The sequence below is a fragment of the Trichomycterus rosablanca genome, chromosome 10 (assembly GCF_030014385.1).
Source record: "Trichomycterus rosablanca isolate fTriRos1 chromosome 10, fTriRos1.hap1, whole genome shotgun sequence".
NCBI classification, from domain to species: domain Eukaryota; kingdom Metazoa; phylum Chordata; class Actinopteri; order Siluriformes; family Trichomycteridae; genus Trichomycterus; species Trichomycterus rosablanca.
Genome location: NC_085997.1, coordinates 36,147,044 through 36,167,830, shown reverse-complemented (window position 1 = coordinate 36,167,830; position 20,787 = coordinate 36,147,044). Strand labels below are relative to the sequence as shown.

At 43.7% G+C, this 20,787-nt stretch overlaps 1 protein-coding gene across 1 annotated transcript; it reads right to left on the bottom strand.

Moving 5' to 3' along the window:
- Positions 1-375: 375 nt before the first annotated feature.
- On the bottom strand, positions 376-16,676 carry rundc3ab (RUN domain containing 3Ab). The gene is made up of 11 exons (XM_063003875.1): positions 16,458-16,676; positions 11,785-11,900; positions 11,126-11,253; positions 10,782-10,867; positions 9,630-9,719; positions 8,763-8,843; positions 7,802-7,967; positions 6,581-6,738; positions 4,498-4,617; positions 2,799-2,902; positions 376-1,700 (listed from the first exon to the last, which is right to left on the bottom strand). The coding sequence occupies exons 1-11, from the start codon at positions 16,535-16,537 to the stop codon at positions 1,558-1,560; spliced, it is 1,272 nt and encodes a 423-aa protein (XP_062859945.1). The 5' UTR covers positions 16,538-16,676; the 3' UTR covers positions 376-1,557.
- Positions 16,677-20,787: the final 4,111 nt, after the last annotated feature.

Genomic DNA, 20,787 nt, shown 5'->3' with positions numbered 1-20,787 from the left:
CTAGGGAACTGGGTTCGATCTGTGAATCATTTGGCATATGTTGCTCCTGTAGTTGATGGTTTCCGCTAAGTACTCTGTTTTTCTATGAAAATGCAGAAGGTGGATTAATTGCACTAAATTGGCCCTATGTCTGCGTGAGTGTTTCGATCCCTGTCAATGAGCTTCCACTTGCACCCACTGTTCCTCTTTGCTGATGCTGTCTGTCCTTGTATGACATTATATTATTTTCTATGTTTTGTTACTGACATAGCTGCAATCTGAACACCGAATATTAAGTCATTGGAACTCAGTTGCTTCATGTTGCTTAGAAATTCCACATAAGAAAGTGCTAATTATCAGAAATTAAGAACGTGTTTAAATAAAACTGCACATCTGTAACAGGAAAACGGAACCAAAAAGAGGCAGTTTTTTATTGCAGCAGTTTCCAGTGGTGTGATAAATATTACAGCATTTTAACATCATTTACAAATTGTAAGTATGTTAGTTAATAAACATTAAGAACAATGACTGAAAAAAGAAAAACAAATTTGTGACTCCCTCTACCTCACACAGAACACAACAGAACCTTCAATCATGCGGCGACGGAAAGAAAAGCTTCATTCATTCATTTGCTGATGAAAACCTTCATGTTGTGAGATCGTGTTCATAAGGAGGTTATAATGATACAAACATACACTCGGAAAGAGCAGGATTTGGACCAGATTATTTACTCTATATGCCGTGAAGTATGTGACCCCCAGACCATGATCTTGGACATCCCATTTCAAAACAATTGGCATTAATATGGAGTGTAATGTTGGAGTGTGTCTGGCAGGATTGGCACACATTTGGCATTTCAGTGCTGTTCAGTGGGGTTGAGGTCAGGGCTGTGTGTAGTTTTTCCACACCAAATTGGTCAGACCATGTCTTTATGTACTTTGCTGGAACAGAAAAGAGTCTTCGAACTGTTGCAATGGATGTGGGTGGCCTAAACACCTAAACTTATTCATAAGAATTGGTGTCCAGATACTTTCGGTCATATTGTGTATATATGTAGTCTGTGAGATGATGGTAAGATGTTAATTTACGACTTTATGTGGTGTCCTATTGGCTGGCAGGTCCCTTTCTATCAGCAAAACCCCCTAACGTTGGAAGGATTAAGAAAAGGAATGATCTGAAAGAGAAAAGGCAGCAGTTCTTGGCAGTTTTTCTTTTTTAGCTCCACATTTTGATAATTATGTGCATTTTTTGTCATACGTTTTCGACTATAGATTGACGTCATAAAGGGAGAACATCCAGTAGATGCTAACAGCTAATAAAGTGGCCATTCTTTAGCTTGAGGTGCGAGTCAGGCTAGTCGGTGGTGCATAGTCCACAGTCCAGAGAAACCCGGAAAGCAAAGACACTGAGACACTAAAAGACATTGATAGCAGCTAGAAGGTAGAAATCATGGTAAAATAAATACAATTAAGCAAGTGAAAGACACTGACAGAGGGCAAATGAATGGTGTACAGTGCGTAGCCGTTAGTCTTTGAATGTTCTTTCTGCTAAAGAAACTGGACGAGTGTATACTGGGTTCTAACTGGGCGTCAGAGCAGGACTGGGCTCGGCGCTGATGTTCACCAGGCACTCAGTGGACCTCAGGCTGGGAAGTGACTTACAGCTGGGTAACGAAGCCAAGGAACCACAGAGACCCAGAATGGACGGAGTGTACTCCTTATCTGCAGAGAGACAGGAAACAGAGAGAAGGATCTGTTAGGAATAACATACAGGACTGGTACATCAACTGCAAGCCAGACCATCCAGTCAAACATCACTGGGCAGCACTACTTCCCATAAGCATACTCCAAAATCTTATAAAAAGCCGTCTAACAAATTCATGATTAGGTGTCCACATACTTTTGACCATCTAGTCCATGTTTACTAACACGAACACAGAGTAAGAATCTTGCTGTATTTACCAATGACAGAATACCAACCATTCGTAAAATGCAAATAGAAACAGAAAGCAAGGGCTAGCACACCAGCGCTGAGATTCTGAGCTCCCGGGTTCGAATCTCAGCTCTGCTACCGGTTGGCTGGGCGCCCTCTGGCAGGCACAACTGGCTAATGCCTGCAGCAGACAAAATTGCCTTTTAGTCTGCTGTGTGGGAAAAGGCCAGACTAAGGACTTTGGTTGCCCAGGGCGCCTATACAAAAAGTGGAGGAGTGCAGAGATCGGGGCGTGGCTCTCCGTACAGGAAGCCGACCTCATGTGCAAATCCAGCAAATCCAAGTATTGGTGAATAAGAAAGGATTGGTGGATGCACACACATCAGAGGGAGTCACACCCTCCTTGGATGCAGTCGGAGTCCCCAGAAGTGGGTTGGCTACGCTAAATTGGGAGACACAAGGGGAAAAATAGATAAAAAAAGGTTGGGAGGTCTGGCACAGATTAATTCTTATTTCTTATGGGAAAAATACAGCCCTTCAGAACCCATTAAATTCGTAAGTCAAGGGTCTACTGTACTGTCATGATTGGGTGAAAAAGTACATTTATAATAGACTTAGTTGGGTCAAAACACCTCACTGTTTTCCTTATGTACATGTACAACGCAATAAATATATTAAATTCACCATCTACAGTCCATAACATTATTAAAAGGTTTAGCGAGTTCTTGTGTTTCTGTTTCTAAACTAAGACCTGGGAGCAATTTTAGCCATAAATGGTCAGCTTTTGTGGTTCAGTTAGCATATAAGAAAACATATTTATAATAACAATTTATATTAAACTACGATTAGTACTGTGGTTTCTGTCCAGACGATCTCTGAAGATGTACCTGCTTTACACCAGGGCTGGCCGTTTGGCTTCCCCTCAGCCTTCTGGGAATCAGAGTCCAAGCTGACATGAGGCGAGAGAAGTTCGGAGCTCGGGAAGCTCCCCCTGTTAGATTTAGACAGAAATGTAGAGAGTTTGTGACATTTCAGCTGGAGACCCCAAACCCCTTTCACAGCTCGAACCCTAACAGAGCTTCATCATATTCATCTGATTAAATTAAACCAAAGATCTTAAATCCATCAAATTCAGTTACAAACAACCAAGACTGACACAAAAATATGGCATTCTTACTATGCTAATACTAACAGGCTGCATCCCAAATCACATACTACATAGCGCAATGAGCCGAAACATAATGACCAGCCGCCTAATACGCTGTCAGAACAGTTCTGCCCCACCAGTACATGGACTCTTCAAGACCTTTAAATGTGTCCTGTGGTCTCTGGTTTCAGGAGGCCACAACTTCTCTACGCTGTGAGGTGGTCCTTTGGTGCATCCTGTTAGTTCTGACCAGATGCTATAACCTTCATGGCTTCTGGCATCAATAATTCGTGGTTTGGTGCCTCAGACATGGTGGGTGCTCACCACGGCTGCTTCTGACACCCCTCGCTCTTTCAGACACACTTCAACCCACATCTCTAGCCTCAAGTCTTAATGCCTTTTTATATCTGCTGTTTTGGCTCATCAATGTAGTGTCGCCATTATTAGTGCACTAATTGTACATACTATGTAGGGGCGGCACAGTGGCTAAGTGAGTAACACTGTCGCCTCGCAGCAAGAAGGTCCTAGGTTCGATCCCCAGGTGGGGCTATCCAGGTCCTTTCTGTGTGGAGTTTGCATGTTCTCCCTGTGTCCGCGTGGGTTTCCTCCGGGAGCTCCGGTTTCCTCCCACAGTCCAAAGACATGCAAGTGAGGTGAATTGGAGATACTGAATTGTCCATGCCTGTGTTTGATATTAAACTTGTGAACTGATGAATCTTGTGTAATGAGTAACTACCGTTCCTGTCATGAATGTAACCAAAAGTGTAAAACATGACGTTAAAATCCTAATAAACAAACATAGTATGTACAAACAATACTCTAAAATAATCATAGTTTTAAGCAGTAACAGATCAGGTGGAGCTCTGTGGTTCTGTCATGCATAGGGATGTAACGATGCACCACAAGACAGTTACAAATCGATTCACATGTGTAACAATTCAAATCGGTTTACATGTACAATGAAGCGATATTCACTTTAAACAGCAGAGGGCGCTGGCGCTATTCACCTCGCCTGGTTGACGTCACTACAGGGTTGCCAGGTTCGGAATTTTCCAGCCAAATGTATTTATGTGAGAAGACTTTCTTTACTTTTTTCTTATTATTCATTTATTTATTTAATGTGGGATTTATTTTAAAATTTCATTTCAGTTTGTTTTTACACAAAAAAGGAAATGTGCAGTATTGTTTTACATAGTTTGTACCTACCTCAGAAATAAAAGGACATTCATTATTTAGATAAATAAAAGATTTTATTTATTTTTTTAAGAGAAATAATAAAAGGAAATTTTGTCATAATTTGTCTTCAATTTCATTTTGTTTAAAAAAATCGGGAAAAATCATATCGTGAACTCAGTATCGTCAATCGTATCGCATCGTGGGTAGAGTGTATCGTTACATCCCTACTCATGCACCATATCAAACCCTGGTGAAGTTCTCACCTTCTGTAGAGTTTGCAATCTTCCTGATTGTTGTAGGTGTGAAGCGATGGCCACTGGTTAACCAGAGGAATGGACATGTCCTTAGACAAAGGATGACTTTCACCCGGAATAAGGTTGGTCCTAATAAATAAACACACACAGACAGACAGACATAATAGTGGGGTGACGCTGGCCACTTAAAACTGGTCTACATCCCACCGGCAGCTTTGAAAGAGGTGATGCGCTTTTTAATCACCTTAAAATGGATTCAAATTGATGGGCAGTTGTAGCCTAGTGGTTATACTGTAGTACTGGACTAGTAATCAAAAAGGAGCTGGTTCAAGCCCTACCATTGCCAGGCTGGGCCCCTGAGCAAGGCCCTTAACACTCAATTGCTTAGACAGTATACTGGCACAGTACTGTAAGTAGCTTTGGATAAAAAGCGTCTGCTAAATGCAGAAAATGTAAAAATAAAACAAGGACACTGACGAATGTGATGGACACAATTATCGGCTGTTCTTATTGCTACGTCAGACTGCTTCACTGCTTGAGGACCTTGACTAATTCCACTTTCTTTTAAAAATTTAAATATGAATTAAGCATCCAACCCTAATGGACGAGCCAATCAGTGTCCGTATAGGCGCCCAGCCTGCCGGTAGCAGAGCTGAGATTCGAACTCACAAGTTCGAGATGTCAGCTCAGGTGTGCTAGCGTGTTTTTACCGCCGCGCCACCTAAGCGCCCAGAATCCCACTTTCTATTGGAATGAAAATCATTACAAAACACATGAGGTCATCTGTCCATGAGCTGAAGCTGAGGTGGAAATGGGTTTAGAGTGGCTGAGCCGAAATCAAGATTGGAACCCAGCACATACTGGCGGTGTGAAGCAACGAAGCAGTTTCGGAAAGAAAAGTGAAGCTGAAGCTTCTCCACAGTGACGTGAAACAATGAGCTTTAATTATTGCACGTCTTTAGTTGCAGCTGTTGCTGCCCTATTAGAGGGCACATACTTTTTCCTGAGGGTCACATGGTTGTTGTAAAATATTGATTCATATATACACCGATCAGCCATAACATTAAAACCACCTCCTTGTTTTTACACTCACTGTCCATTTTATCAGCTTCACTTACCATATGGAAGCACTTTGTAGTTCTACAATTACTGACTGTAGTCCATCTGTTTCTCTACATACTTTTTTATCCTGCTTTCACCCTGTTCTTCAATGGTCAGGACCCCCACAGAGCAGGTATTATTTAGGTGGTGGATCATTCTCAGCACTGCAGTGACACTGACATGGTGGTGGTGTGTTAGTGTGTGTTGTGCTGGTATGAGTGGATCAGACACAGCAGCGCTGCTGGAGTTTTTAAACACCGTGTCCACTCACTGTCCACTCTATTAGACACTCCTACCTAGTCGGTCCACCTTGTAGATATAAAGTCAGAGACGATCGCTCATCTATCGCTGCTGTTTGAGTCGGTCGTCTTCTAGACCTTCATCAGTGGTCACAGGATGCTGCCCACGGGGCGCTGTTGGCTGGATATTTTTGGTTGGTGGACTATTCTCAGTCCAGCAGTGACAGTGAGGTGTTTAAAAACTCCAGCAGCGCTGCTGTGTCTGATCCACTCATACCAGCACAACACACACTAACACACCACCATCATGACAGTGTCACTGCAGTGCTGAGAATGATCCACCACCTAAATAATACCTGCTCTGTGGTGGTCCTGTGGGGGTCCTGACCATTGAAGAACAGCATGAAAGGGGGCTAACAAAGCATGCAGTGTAACAGATGGACTACAGTCAGTAATTGTAGAAGTACAAAGTGCTTCTATATGGTAAGTGGAGCTGATAAAATGGACAGTGAGTGTAGAAACAAGGAGGTGGTTTTAATGTTATGGCTGATCAGTGTAAATATTAATAAATTATGTTTCAGTTCCCATATGACAACCCTAATATATATATATTATGTTGAATTATGTTTCCTAGTTAAAATCATGTTGGGTTTAAAATGTGCAACTACAGCGGCAACCAGAAAGGAAGGAAGAGGGTGCAAATACTTGTTTACACCCCTGTATGTAATTTTAAGATGATTGGTGGTTCTTACAGCTGTTCCTGCAGTTCCAGTATAACTCCCTCCAGTTCCTTCTTCTCCTGATGGTTCTGCAGCTGAAGCTCCTCCAGCTTCCTGTTCAGCTTCTTGTTCTCCATCTCCAGGTTCTTCAGCTGGGACTCCCTCAGCCGCACCAGCTCCTCCAGGTAACCCTGCACCAGAGTGATGGGGGTGAGGGGCAAACATCAACCAAAGGTACTGCTTTTTCTTTCATTCATTTTTAACGAGGGACACATCCTGGTCAGGGTTACAGTGGGCCCAGTGCCAATCAATTCCACAGCATCACACTCACATGTACTATCTGGCTGAAATAATCTATGCGCCTCTCCAAGTGCTGGGTTTGACTGCCAACATCAATCTTGTAAATTGAACATGCTTCCAACTTTGGGCCAACAGTTTGGGGAGGGTCCTGCCTTTGACGGACGGTACAGCCGCAAAGTGGAAGCAAGCTCATGGTTAGGTGTCTGCATATTTTTTGGCAATATAGTCAAAAGAGTCTTGGGTTTAGGGCCGCTCAGGTGGCGCAGCGGTAAAAACACACGCTGGAACCAGAGCTGGGATCTCGAATACATCGTATCAAATCTCAGCTCTGCCTGCCGGCTAAGGCTGAGCGGCCACATGAACAACGATTGGCCTGTTGTTCAGATATGGGCGGGACTAAGCCGGATGGGGTCTCTCTCTCATGACAGGTGCAATTACGACCTCTGCTGGCTGATTGATGGCGCCTGCACAGAGATGAGAAAAGAGTGCTCTCAGGGTGTGTGTCTCTGTACACAACGTTGAGCTGCACTGCACTCGTCAAAGTGTAGGTGATAACATGCATACGGCTGCTGCCCACATGTCAGAGGGGGCGTGCGTTAGCTTCGTTCTCCTCAATCAGAGCGGGGATCGGTCTTGGGTTTAAACCTCGTCTCTGGTTAGTATCTGTTAGTAGTTTGGTATGTTCTCCAGTTCTCCCTCACCTCAATGTAAAAGGTGAACAGGCTGCTCTAAACTGTCCCTTGCTGTAAGTGGGTAAGTGAGTGAACGTCTGATGCCCTGCGTTCCATCCTTGCGCCTAGTTTGTCCAGGTGGCACTGGACCCACTGCAGCCTTGATCATAATTAAGCAGCTAATAAATGTATTTGAAAACATCATTGTGAGTACATTTTCCGTGCCCCCTTTTACTGATCTTTACCAAGGGTGCCAGTATTTTCGGAGCTGACCGGCTCTAACCTTCTGGGCGTTGACGATCTTGAACCTCTGCTCCATTCTGCGACATTTGTGACTCCAGCTCTCGTCGTCCGTCAGTAACGGGATGTAGGGGTGTTCCGGAACGCTGTCGTCGCTGTTACTGCTGTCCACGCTACGACAGTCTTCGTCGTCACTCAGGTAATCGTAGCTAAAAAACACACAAAAACAATGTATGGTGTCTAGCATTCAGGCCTGTACCGTCCTCTTGGTGTATGCCACATTGTCTACTTCTCATTTTTAAAACCTATGACTTGAGAGCTTGGACTTTCTCGTTGTAATGCTGGTGACTTAGTTTAAGGGTACAGTCACTAGATGCAGACTAACCCTATCTATATGGACATAATCACCAATAAGGAGTTAGAAGTTCAGCCACGAAGGCTGTTCAAACTATGTAGAACTTTTTACATTCTTTTTACACTGTAGAGGTCAATCATTAACACCTGTACCGTTCTCTTGGTGTATGTCCGAAGATATATGGACATTACTTTTGATTGTTAAGTTGTTTCAGCCACATTCATCGCCAACAGGTGTATAAAATCAATAAAATGCTTTCAAATATGTGGCAACAGTTTAGGGAAGGTCCTTTACAGTTCCAGCATGACTTGTGCAAAAAGCAAGGTCCATAAAAACCTGATTTGACCAGATAGAGCCCCTCAACCCCACTAAACAGGTTTGAGATGCATCAGAACATGCATTGCCTGACCTATTAAACACTCTCTCGACTAAATGGGCACAAATCCCCACAGACACGATACAAAATCTTGTATTATCTTATACAACAGCTTTTCCAGAGAAGTGGAGGCTGATTTAGCATGTTAATTTTTGAAAAGAATGCTGAGCAATTTTATAATCTGGTGTCCACATACTTTCGGCCTACCACATTACACAGAGTCCATGTTAGTTTGGCAGGACAAAGCAGGAGGGGTGTAAACGCGACCCTCACCTCTGAGTGAACTTGAGATAGGGAGTGTAGTCGATCACCGCTTCCGTTTTTCCATCCAGAGCTTCACCTTTCAAACAGAAACTGGAGAAGTGGAAGAGGAGAACCGAGTCAGTGTCTCATCATCTCAACACGTTTCCATACACACTACACACACTTGTACACACCACACACACTCGCTGGACACTTTATCAGAAACACACGCCCTTGTCCCTATATAGCTAGCCAGTCATACGTAAGGTCCTACCTAATTCACTGGCATGAAAATTGTTTTATGGGCCGTGAAATGAGACGTTTCCTGTGTAATGTGCAATCTGCTGTGAAATCCAGACTTTAATGTTTGTATTTAACGATTTAACTTTTTTCATCCGTTTAGCATCCAAGTGTCTCACATTTACTGGTTAATTCGCAATATGAGGCGTCCTAGCAATCCTACAACAATTCAGTTAGCAATCGCTTAGTCAAAACGTCCAAGATGTCAAGGGGGTCAAAACACGGGCGAGAAGTTTCGTTGAGACATCGCCGCTGGATGTTCTAGGTTTACATTCAACTATTAAGGTAGCTGTCCTGTGGCTAAGTTATGATAAGTTACCCTAATCATCCTGGCCATTCTCCTCTTCCTGCAGAACTGCAGCTCACTGGATGTTTTTCTTTTTCCACAACATTCTACCCAAACTTTTGGATGTTTTTTTTGTTTGTTAGGAACAGGAACTGAAGCTCTTGATCCATGACCGTATGATTTTATGCTGCTGGTGTTACATGACTGGCTGACAGGATGACATGAACAATCAGGTGTACCTATTAAAGTGTCTGGTGAGTGTGTGTACATGTACAGGTGTCCACATGCTTCTGATCGTTCCCTCCTCTCACCTGAAGTCAATCGCTCCGAGTCCGATCAGCATTCCTGTCAGCACAGACGCTTCTTCTCTTAACATGATGGCTCCTTCATCATAGAATCTCCTGAACACACACACACACTCACATAAATACACATACACACAAACATACATGCACACATTGTTGTGGGAATTCAAAATAACCCTTAAAGATTGACACAGACAACCGGGATAGTGATAAAAGCAAATAATCAATTTATTACTCAGCTGAGGGCCAATCTCAATGCAAACGCACACATGCCTTTACAGGAGAGAAAGGGCGACTCTGTCTGCCCTATCACAGTATTTATACCCCGCTTACTGCCCCTTCAGGCTAACTCTGCTCAGCAACCCAGCTCAAGGTCAACTTCCCAAACTAAACTTGTTTATCATCCTACAAGAATAGTCAGTTTGTTAGAAACATGGCGTACTTCCACAAGAACGCACCACTATCAAAACCCCGCGTGCACCCCCGCACACACAATCCTGACACCCATGCATTCCCACGGAAGCAAGAAGCCCATGCCAAGGTCAACATATCTCTGGACCTAAGAAACCTTCCAAAAGTCTCTTCTACCTCTGCTAATTGAACTAAGAAAGCAGAAACTTATGAGTTTAATGCAAATAACTAACAAAATATAAAATTTCCATTCACAATATAAACACACATACACACATCCAAAGCCACTTACAGTACTGTGATAGTACACAGTCTAAACACCTGAGGGTTAAGGGCCTTGCTCAAGGGTGGGATTTGAACCAGTAACCTTTTGATTAATAGTCTAGTACTTCAACTGCTAAGCTACAACTGCCCTGTACATACACACACATACACACACAAATACATACATACACACACACAAACATAAAACAGTGTGCAGGACGTGGACAAAATATCTGAAACACGGACAAGCATCATTAGCAAAGAGGAACAATGGATTGAAGTTGTGGTGGTACCATCCCTAAAATACCCACAGTGCCCAGAACACAGAGCGGCAATAACAAAGTCTTAACAAAAACTGTAGGGTGTTGGCTTCACAAATTCATTAATGTGCAAAGGTGTGTAAAGGGCACAACATGTGGACCCCATGAAGTGCAGACTGTAAAGTAGATCTGACATTATTATTTATATATAACAGCGTCTGACCTGGTGGTGCGACTGTCTCTCAGAGCCGTGGCGATGTATTCGGATAGACGTTTCTCCATCAGCGCCACTCTTATCCACGCTCTGCCCTACAAACAACACCAGCAGTCATTCAGTTTCATCATCAAAGCAAACACAGTGATGTGAAAAAGTATTTACCCCCCTTTCTACATGCCTCAGTTATGACATTTGAGTTGAAGACTGTGGAGGAATTTGTGCTCAACATTTCTTTTAAAAACTGCTTTAGATTCACTCCAAGTTTTGTAGAAAAGCTTCCGGAAAAGAATGGATGATATTACCGCCTATTACAAAGGAAACCATTTTACCGTATTACTCCTGAAACCCACCTTTGCTCGTGATGAGTTGATGTTCTCCATGTTTTCGATGCTGCCGATGCAGCTGTTCTGCACTTTACTGCAGGCCAGACGAACAAAGTCCCAGAAACTGCGCTGACCATCAAACCAGCTGCCTGCACCTGAGGGACAAAATCATCAAAACAAATATATGATTTTAACTAGAATATTTTTATGTAGGGGACATGGGGCGGCACAGTGGCTAGGTTCAATTCCCAGGTGGAGCGATCCGGGTCCTTTCTGTGTGGAGTTTGCATGTTCTCCCCGTGTCTGTGTGGGTTTCCTCCAAGAGCTCCGGTTTTCTCCCACAGTCCAAAGACGTTCAAGTGAGGTGAATCAGAGATACAAAATTGTCCATGACTGTGACATTAAAACTTGTAAAGTAATGAATCTTGTGTAAGCAGTAACTACCTGTCCTGTCATGAATGTAACCAAAGTGTGTAAAACATGATGTTAAATCCTAATGAGCTCTAGTAATTATCATAATTATGATGAATATTCCTACGCAGTTGGTGCCCCGTGTGTGGATATGATGTAAAAAGCTACAGTACTGATATTAGTGAGTAGTAAAACATTTTCCTCTACATTTTACATCCCTTTACGGTTCACTTATCAATTTTTTATTTCATTAAAAATATGATATAATAAAGTACCTTTAAATCTGTGGCTGAGGATGTGTTCCAGGATGAAAGCAAAGTTGATGAATTCCTCAGATGAGTCGTCGATTGGTTCTGCTGTGTACCTCTCCAACAACGTCTTCACTGAAAACCTAAAAACATGCAAAAGACGTCACGTCAGTTTCTCAATATTCAAACCAGCACAGCGGCTCGGTCGCCTCACAGCAAGAAGGTCCTGGGTTCGGTTCCCAGGTGGAGCGGTCCGGGTCCTTTCTGTGTGGAGTTTGCATGTTCTCCCCGTGATGTTTTTGTGTGCCATGCACCTATTGAGAGCTGGCATAGACTCCAGCACCTCCCATGACCCTATTTAGGATAAGTGGCTTAGAAAGTGAGTGATTCTCCAAAGTTGTGCATGTAATATAATGTACAGATGAGCCAAAACATTTAAACCGCGCCCAGATATGTGCTGGTGATGCCTGTTTGGCAGCACTGGTGAGCGTGAGAGTGAGGGATCTGTTTAACATTGGGGCTGATGGTGGTCCCTTATAATTCAGGTGTTGAATGCAGCAGATCTGATCAGCATAACAACCTGAAGTACTTTTATATGAATCATTTTACATTACATTTACATTTTCTGCATTTCGCAGACGCTCTTATCCAGAGCGACTTACAGAAGTGCTTCCATAGTAAACATTTCAATCAAATGAAATGAATCAAATCGTTCTGGTCATATGCCGGGTTGAAGCATCTCTGAGGCTGTGTCCGAAATCACATACAGTACCAGTCAAAAGTTTGGACACGCTTTCTCATTCAGTGGTTTTTCTTGATTTTTTTTTTATTTTCTACATTGTAGATTAATACTAAAGACATCCAAACTATGAAGGAACGTTTATGGAATTATGTAGTGAACAAAAAAGTGTTAAACAAACCAGAATATGTTTTATATTTTAGATTCTTCAAAGTAGCCACCTTTTGCTCTAATGACAGCTTTGCACACTTTTGGCATTTCAATCAGCTTCATGAGGTAGCCACCTGGAATGGTTTTCAATTAACGTTTGTGCCTTGTCAAGAGTTAATTTCTGGAATTTCTTGCTTTTTTAATGTGTTTGAGACCATCAGTTGTGTTGTGCAGAGGTAGAGTTGGTAAAATATAAAACATATTCTGGTTTGTTTAATACTTTTTTGTTCACTACATAATTCCATATGTGTTCCTTCATAGTTGAATGTCTTCAGTATTAATCTACAATGTGGAAAATAAAAATAATCAAGAAAAACCATTGAAGGGAAGGTGTGTCCAAACTTTTGACTGGTACTGTACTTAAACGGTACGTACTAAATTCGAGGCGGTGCTCACTGCTTGGCTGATAAAGCAGTACGCTCTCTCAAACAGCAAGTGTGCAGTATGCACGCGACCTTGTACGTACTACGTTTGCCATCTCACCAACGTCACGTGATGCATGACGTCACATCACCACAGTTATAACAATTTTAAAATCAGACAAAATGAATTCTGTCGTTTTTCACAAAGCTGCTCATAACGTTATTTAAAATCTACTTAATCATAACATTTTTAATTTTTGCTCCAGTGGAATTATAGGATAGATTATCGAACCACAGTGTGCATCATTTGCATACTCAAAAATGGCTGGCCATGCAGTAGGTCATCCGGGTACTTTTCGCGTACTGTTTAATTAACATTACGTATTCGGACACAGTACCCGCTCACGCGTACTGCTTTCACATACTGTTCACTATGGAATTATGTGATTTCGAACGCAGCTTGAGACAGTAAGAGGGGTCACTGGCATAAAAATGACGGTCAAAACCCAATAATGACCGGTACAGACATGCTTCTGTAATTAATGTAACCACAAGGATTTGAGAACACTTCGGAAAACCGTCGTCAGTAAACACAGATTCTTGCTGCTTCTGCAAATTCAGGTTGATTGTTTGACACAAAACAGAAGCCAAATATCAACAACATTCCGAAATGCAGTTGACTTCTCTGAACTTAAACTCATCAGACTTCAAATTGACTGATGTCCAACTTTGCTTTTGTCTAAGTTTTTTTGTTTTTGGAAATAACTGAACTGTGTTCTCCGAGCTTCGTAGTTGGATTAGTACCCTGTGATTACTAAAATCTAATTTCATTTATACAATTTGACACAATTTATTAACTTATATCTTCTGTCACCAGCTCTTTGTTGAGCGTACATGTGGGTCCTTTTTAATAGAAACCTCAAACTTGTGACTCGGAGCGCTCCACACCGGGAAAACCTGCCAACCTTGAAGGTGTAAATTGCACACAGATGATTTACAAAATCTAAGTGGGCCAATAGTGACTGAGTAATTTGTTCTCATCTCATCTTCTTAAGGCGCCATCCTGAACTGTAATCGAAGTAAAAAGCAATTTGGAATACAGCCCTGTATTTTCAAGCTGCTTCTAAATGCTTCCACTAAAGCTCATGCCTTGCGCATACACTGGAGGAACTACACTATATAGCCAAATGTATATGGACACCTGAGCATGGGATAGACCTACCATGATTCCAATTGCATTGTTAATAATATTATTAATAATGAAGATTATTTTAAATAAAATGCTCAGATTCGGACCCACGTCTGGATGGTTTTATACACTGAGCTGCTGCCACATGACCGGCAGTCTGGACAGATACATGAACGTGCAAGCGGTGAATATATATGTGGGAACAAAGACTATCTAATAAAGCACACACGCAGCTGGGACTGTCTGATTTACTCTGTGGAGTCTGTAGGGAGTAGGGAGCAGTGCACGATTTGGGACACAGCCCACCGCCTTGCGTCTCAGCTGGCACCGACGGCGCCTGTCCTTCTGCCCTAAGAGGGAAGGTTGTCGTCATGGAAACGACCTCATCGGGGAGCAGCCAGGAGTCGCCTGCTAGTGACGCATCCCCGCGAACCGTGAGCTTTTGTGTGGCCTAACGTGAAAATACACCAAATACATCACACTGCCAAAAGTATGTGGACACCCGATCATTCGCTTGTTTATTTTTTTCTAAAACCATGACTACTAATGTAGAGCCCCCCATCCTTTTTTAAGCCAGCACATTTCTAGGATGGATTTCAACCACATTTTGACATGCGTCTGTGGGAATTTGTGCCAGTTTAATTAAAGCTCTGTTATATTTTTATTTGCTTTATTACAAAAGACTTTGTGGCCCCGTGTTTATTATTTTTATTTTTTACTCCATCTGGACCCCAACAAGAAAAGTTTAGACAACCCTGATCTGATAGATGACCAAAAGAATGTGGACACCCCTCCTAATGATCAAAATGAGTTATTTCTGCCACATATTTTGTTTTACATTGTTTAACATTGTGGCAACAGTTTGGGGAATTCCCCTTTCTCTTTCTGCATGATTATGCCCCTGAGTACGAAGAGAGGTCTACAGCTATACCCCCACCCATCCTTTTTTTAAGGCAGCACATTTCTAGTAAGGATTTCAACAACATTTTTGACATTGTGTCTGTGGGAATTTGTGCCAGTTTGATTAAAAGTGCACTTGTGAGGTTGGGCATCCGATTCATCCCAAAGGTGTTCAGTAGAGTTAATATAAGGGCTCTGTACAGGTCACTGGAGTTCCTCCACACCAAACTGGAGAACCATGTCTTTCTGGAAATGCTGGAAACACAAAGGGCCTTCCCCAAACTGATAGAACATAGTAAAAATCATGGAATGTTGTACAATATTAAGGCAATATTTGAACCCACGACTCTCTTGCTTTGTGACACCCAAACTACCAGCTGTGCCACCTTTATATTTACATTTTCGGCATTTAGCAGACGCTTTGATTAAAAAAAAAAAACTGTGACATTATATTATGTAAGCAATCGATGGTTCAGGCCCCGACAGTCGCAACCTGGCAGTGATGGGGCTTGAACCAGCGACCTTTTGATTACTAGTCCAGTAGCTTAACCACTAGGTATATACAGTGTCATATAATATAAATCAGCGCCTCACTTCTGGTCACTATCTGCCACCAGAGTTTGGAATGTTCTTCCTTTCTCCTCCCTAAATTATGTGAAGTGAATTGACTGGTATAAATTGCTCTCAGGTGTGTGATGTCCTTCACCTCAGTGTTTTTGGGTGGAAGAACCCAATGTGACCGCAACCAAACATTCTTTCACGTAGGACCTGATGCACTGCATTTGTCACTAATCACTTCATTCTGATCAGGGTCTTGGTGTGTCAGGTGCCATCTGAAAACACTGTGCGTAAGGTACAGAACAACCCCCGAACAGAAACCCAAACAAGCCCATTTACACCCACAGTATGTAGTGTAAATACAATGTTGGGCTATCCTAAGACAAGTAGTGCACTAGGTAGTGAACAGGGTGTGGTTTTGGACATCCCTATAGTACATAAAAGGTCTAACAAATGAAGGTCCAGCTGATTATCCCAAATGTGTCATGCGCTGTAGGGGTGTCCTCGGTGCCCCCCAAAATTCTAGACATCCTTGTGCACCACAATAGCTGTGTTCAAACGATGTACCCCAAACAACACAGGCTGCCCATCCTGTGCCAGGACATCCTGGCACCGTAGGGAATCAGAAGGGTTCCGGAACCAGTTACAATATGAAATGATCTCATGTATTGTGGCGTGTTTGGGTTGGGAACGCGTATCTAGAAACGCAGAGATGAATCAGAGAGGATGAACTGGAACGCACCTGCAGACGGTGATGAGGTTCTTCCTCTCCACAGCCACGTTCCTGGAACCAGCCTTCTTACCCTGAGCGCCCATCGCCATGGCGGGTACAGCGGGGGAATCCAGCGGTCACAGCGGCACCGACAGCCGCGCTCCGTCCGTTCAGCACCGCCGACTTCCACCAAGCACCAGCAGCTCAACCTCCTCCTCCCTACCGCACTACATCATCTCCTCAACAGGGTCTGTCCCAAATCACCTCCTCCTCCCTACCTCCTCCCTACCGCACTACATCATCTCCTCAACAGGGTCTGTCCCAAATCACCTCCTCCTCCCTACCTCCTCCCTACCGCACTACATCATCTCCTCAACAGGGTCTGTCCCAAATCACCTCCTCCTCCCTACCTCCTCCCTACCGCACTACATCATCTCCTCAACAGGGTCTGTCCCAAATCACCTCCTCCTCCCTACCGCACTACATCATCTCCTCAACAGGGTCTGTCCCAAATCACCTCCTCCTCCCTACCTCCTCCCTACCGCACTACATCATCTCCTCAACAGGGTCTGTCCCAAATCACCTCCTCCTCCCTACCTCCTCCCTACCGCACTACATCATCTCCTCAACAGGGTCTGTCCCAAATCACCTCCTCCTCCCTACCTCCTCCCTACCGCACTACATCATCTCCTCAACAGGGTCTGTCCCAAATCACCTCCTCCTCCCTACCGCACTACATCATCTCCTCAACAGGGTCTGTCCCAAATCACCTCCTCCTCCCTACCTCCTCCCTACCGCACTACATCATCTCCTCAACAGGGTCTGTCCCAAATCACCTCCTCCTCCCTACCGCACTACATCATCTCTTCTACAGGGTCTGTCCCAAATCACCTCTTCCTCCCTACCTCCTCCCTACCGCACTACATCATCTCCTCAACAGGGTCTGTCCCAAATCACCTCCTCCTCCCTACCTCCTCCCTACCGCACTACATCATCTCCTCAACAGGGTCTGTCCCAAATCACCTCCTCCTCCCTACCTCCTCCCTACCGCACTACATCATCTCCTCAACAGGGTCTGTCCCAAATCACCTCCTCCTCCCTACCTCCTCCCTACCGCACTACATCATCTCCTCAACAGGGTCTGTCCCAAATCACCTCCTCCTCCCTACCGCACTACATCATCTCCTCAACAGGGTCTGTCCCAAATCACCTCCTCCTCCCTACCTCCTCCCTACCGCACTACATCATCTCCTCAACAGGGTCTGTCCCAAATCACCTCCTCCTCCCTACCGCACTACATCATCTCCTCAACAGGGTCTGTCCCAAATCAACTCCTCCTCCCTACCTCCTCCCTACCGCACTACATCATCTCCTCAACAGGGTCTGTCCCAAATCACCTCCTCCTCCCTACCTCCTCCCTACCGCACTACATCATCTCTTCTACAGGGTCTGTCCCAAATCACCTCCTCCTCCCTACCTCCTCCCTACCGCACTACATCATCTCTTCTACAGGGTCTGTCCCAAATCACCTCCTCCTCCCTACCTCCTCCCTACTGCACTACATCATCTCCTCAACAGGGTCTGTCCCAAATCACCTCCTCCTACCGCACTACATCATCTCCTCAACAGGGTCTGTCCCAAATCACCTCCTCCTCCCTACCTCCTCCCTACCGCACTACATCATCTCCTCAACAGGGTCTGTCCCAAATCACCTCCTCCTCCCTACCGCACTACATCATCTCCTCAACAGGGTCTGTCCCAAATCACCTCCTCCTCCCTACCGCACTACATCATCTCCTCAACAGGGTCTGTCTCGAATCACCTCTTCCTCCCTACCTCCTCTACCTCCTCCTCCCTACCACTACATCATCTCTTCTACAGGATCTGTCTCGAATCACCTCTTCCTCCCTACCGCACTACATCATCTCTTCTACAGAGTCTGTCCCAAATCACCTCCTCCTCCCTACCGCACTACATCATCTCCTCACAGGGTCTGTCCCAAATCACCTCCTCCTCCCTACCGCACTACATCATCTCTGCAACAGGGTCTGTTCCAAATCACATCCTCTCCACTACCCAGGGCACTGCATCATCGCTACATCATCACTTTAACAGGGTTTGTCCCAAATCATACTCTCTACACTACTAGTGCAAAATTGCTTTAACAGGGCCTGTCTACTACATATAGCACTACATAACTGCTTCAACAAATTACCCCCTCTTCTCTACACAGGGCACTACATAATTGCCTTTACAGGGTCTGTCCCAAATCAACCCCTCTCCACTACATAGGGCACTACATCATCCACAGAGAGTACCAGGTCTATACTTCTGTACTTGTATTGTATTGTATTGTAAGATTGTTTTGACTTACATAACTTGGTACATGATGCTCCTGCTCTGTGAGTCTGTGTGGTTTTATGGCTGAGCTGTTGTTGCTCCTCTGTGTTTCCACTTTACAATAACAGCACTCACAGTTTCAGTCGAGTAGTAAAGAAATCTGGTGACGTGACCTGCTGGACCGGTGGGATCCTGTGATGGTAGGTGACCTGCTGGACCGGTGGGATCCTGTGATGGTAGGTGACCTGCTGGAACGGTGGGATCCTGTGATGGTAAGGTGACCTGCTGGAACGGTGGGATCTTGTGATGGTAAGGTGACCTGCTGGAACGGTGGGATCTTGTGATGGTAAGGTGACCTGCTGGAGCGGTGGGATCTTGTGATGGTAAGGTGACCTGCTGGACCGGTGGGATCTTGTGATGGTAAGGTGACCTGCTGGACCGGTGGGATCCTGTGATGGTAAGGTGAATCGGTTACTCATTTAGGATGAATCAATATTCACTTTGAACAGCAGAGGGCAGTAGCGCTATTCACGTCGCCTGGTTGACGGCACTTCACAAAGTTGCCAGGTAGGGGATTTTCCAACCATATGTATTTATGTGAGGATACTTTCTTTATTTGTATTATTCATTTATTTATATAATGTTGGATTTGTTTTTAAATTTCATTTCAGTTTTTTTACACAATAAGCATTATTTTGCATAGTTTGTACCTACCTTACCTTAGATAAATAAAAGATAATCACAGATACAGTATTTTACTTTATTTTTAAAAAGAAATAATAAAAGGAAACGTTGTCATAATTTGTCTTCAATTTCAATTTGTCATGAATCCAGTATTGTGAATTGTATCGCATTGTGGGTAGAGTGTATCATTACATCCCTGTAAAATAGAATTTTTAGCAAGCAGCATCGATTTGCTAAAGCAGAACAAACTTTTTATTACAACTATGTTGCAGGTTCATTTGTAGCTCAGAAGGAAATAAATATCCACGACTAATGAATTCTGATCAGCAGAGGAACCCAGCGAGAACTCGAACGCCTCTGATATTCACACAGTGAACAAACACAGTTCCAGCATGAAGACACAAATCAGAACTAAAACAGGTCTGAATATATTACAGCAGGGTTAAAAAAAATGATTAAATAAAAAAAGTTTAACAGGCACATAAACACAAAATGAACTTGTACATGAGCGCCCCCTTGTGGAGGCTTTTATGTTACATCTTGTAAATCACAGTGGGACCAGATTGCCACCATTTTTATTAATTAAGTATATTTCATATTGTGTTTTGTTTTGATGCGTTGTTTGTGTTGCCTGGGTCATGGTAAAATGCTCGGACAAACCGTGGGTCGCTTGAAAGAACGTTCTTGAAAAACCCTGTATTACAGCACACACCAGACGGACAAAAGTATTTGGACACCTGAACATCTAATCCTAAACCATAGGCATTAGCGTTGAATGGGGCAACTTTCCTGCTATATCAGCCTTGACTATTTTGAAAAGCCTTCTATTAGAAACATGACTGTTGGGATTCACTTCTGTTCGGCCTCGGGACAGTAAACGAGGTTGGGTACTGACGTTAAATGCTCCACTACACCTTACAGCTGGCACTATTTACATTTACATTTTCATTTTCAGCATTTAGCAGACGCTTTTATCCAAAGCGACTTACACAATGAGCGGAACACGATGAGCAATTGAGGGTTAAGGGCCTTGCTCAGGGACCCAACAGTGGCAACTTGGTGATGGCGGGTCTTGAACCGGCAACCTTCAGTTTACTAGTCCAGTACCTTAACCACTGAGCTATCACTGGCCCCTATGTATAACCACTATAGTGTGGTTGCCAACTTGGGACGTATCTTGGCCGTAGACAACCCCAGACTCGTCTGTCAGACTGGCAGACGCTAAGGTGTAATTCTTTTTTTGTCTCTGAGACCAATGATGGCATACTTTACATACTTTACACCACTCCAATCAATGCTTGGTATTGCACATGTTCATCTTAGTAGTCGAACGTAG

Coding starts and splice junctions, on each gene's coding strand:
- rundc3ab (XM_063003875.1), bottom strand. CDS start 16,537: ATGGCGATGGGCGCTCAGGGTAAGAAGGCTGGTTCCAGGAACGTGGCT. Junction 11,901..16,457: donor AACCTCATCACCGTCTGCAG/GTGCGTTCCAGT, acceptor GCATGTTTTTAG/GTTTTCAGTGAAGACGTTGT. Junction 4,618..6,580: donor CTGGAACTGCAGGAACAGCT/GTAAGAACCACC, acceptor TTTATTTATTAG/GACCAACCTTATTCCGGGTG.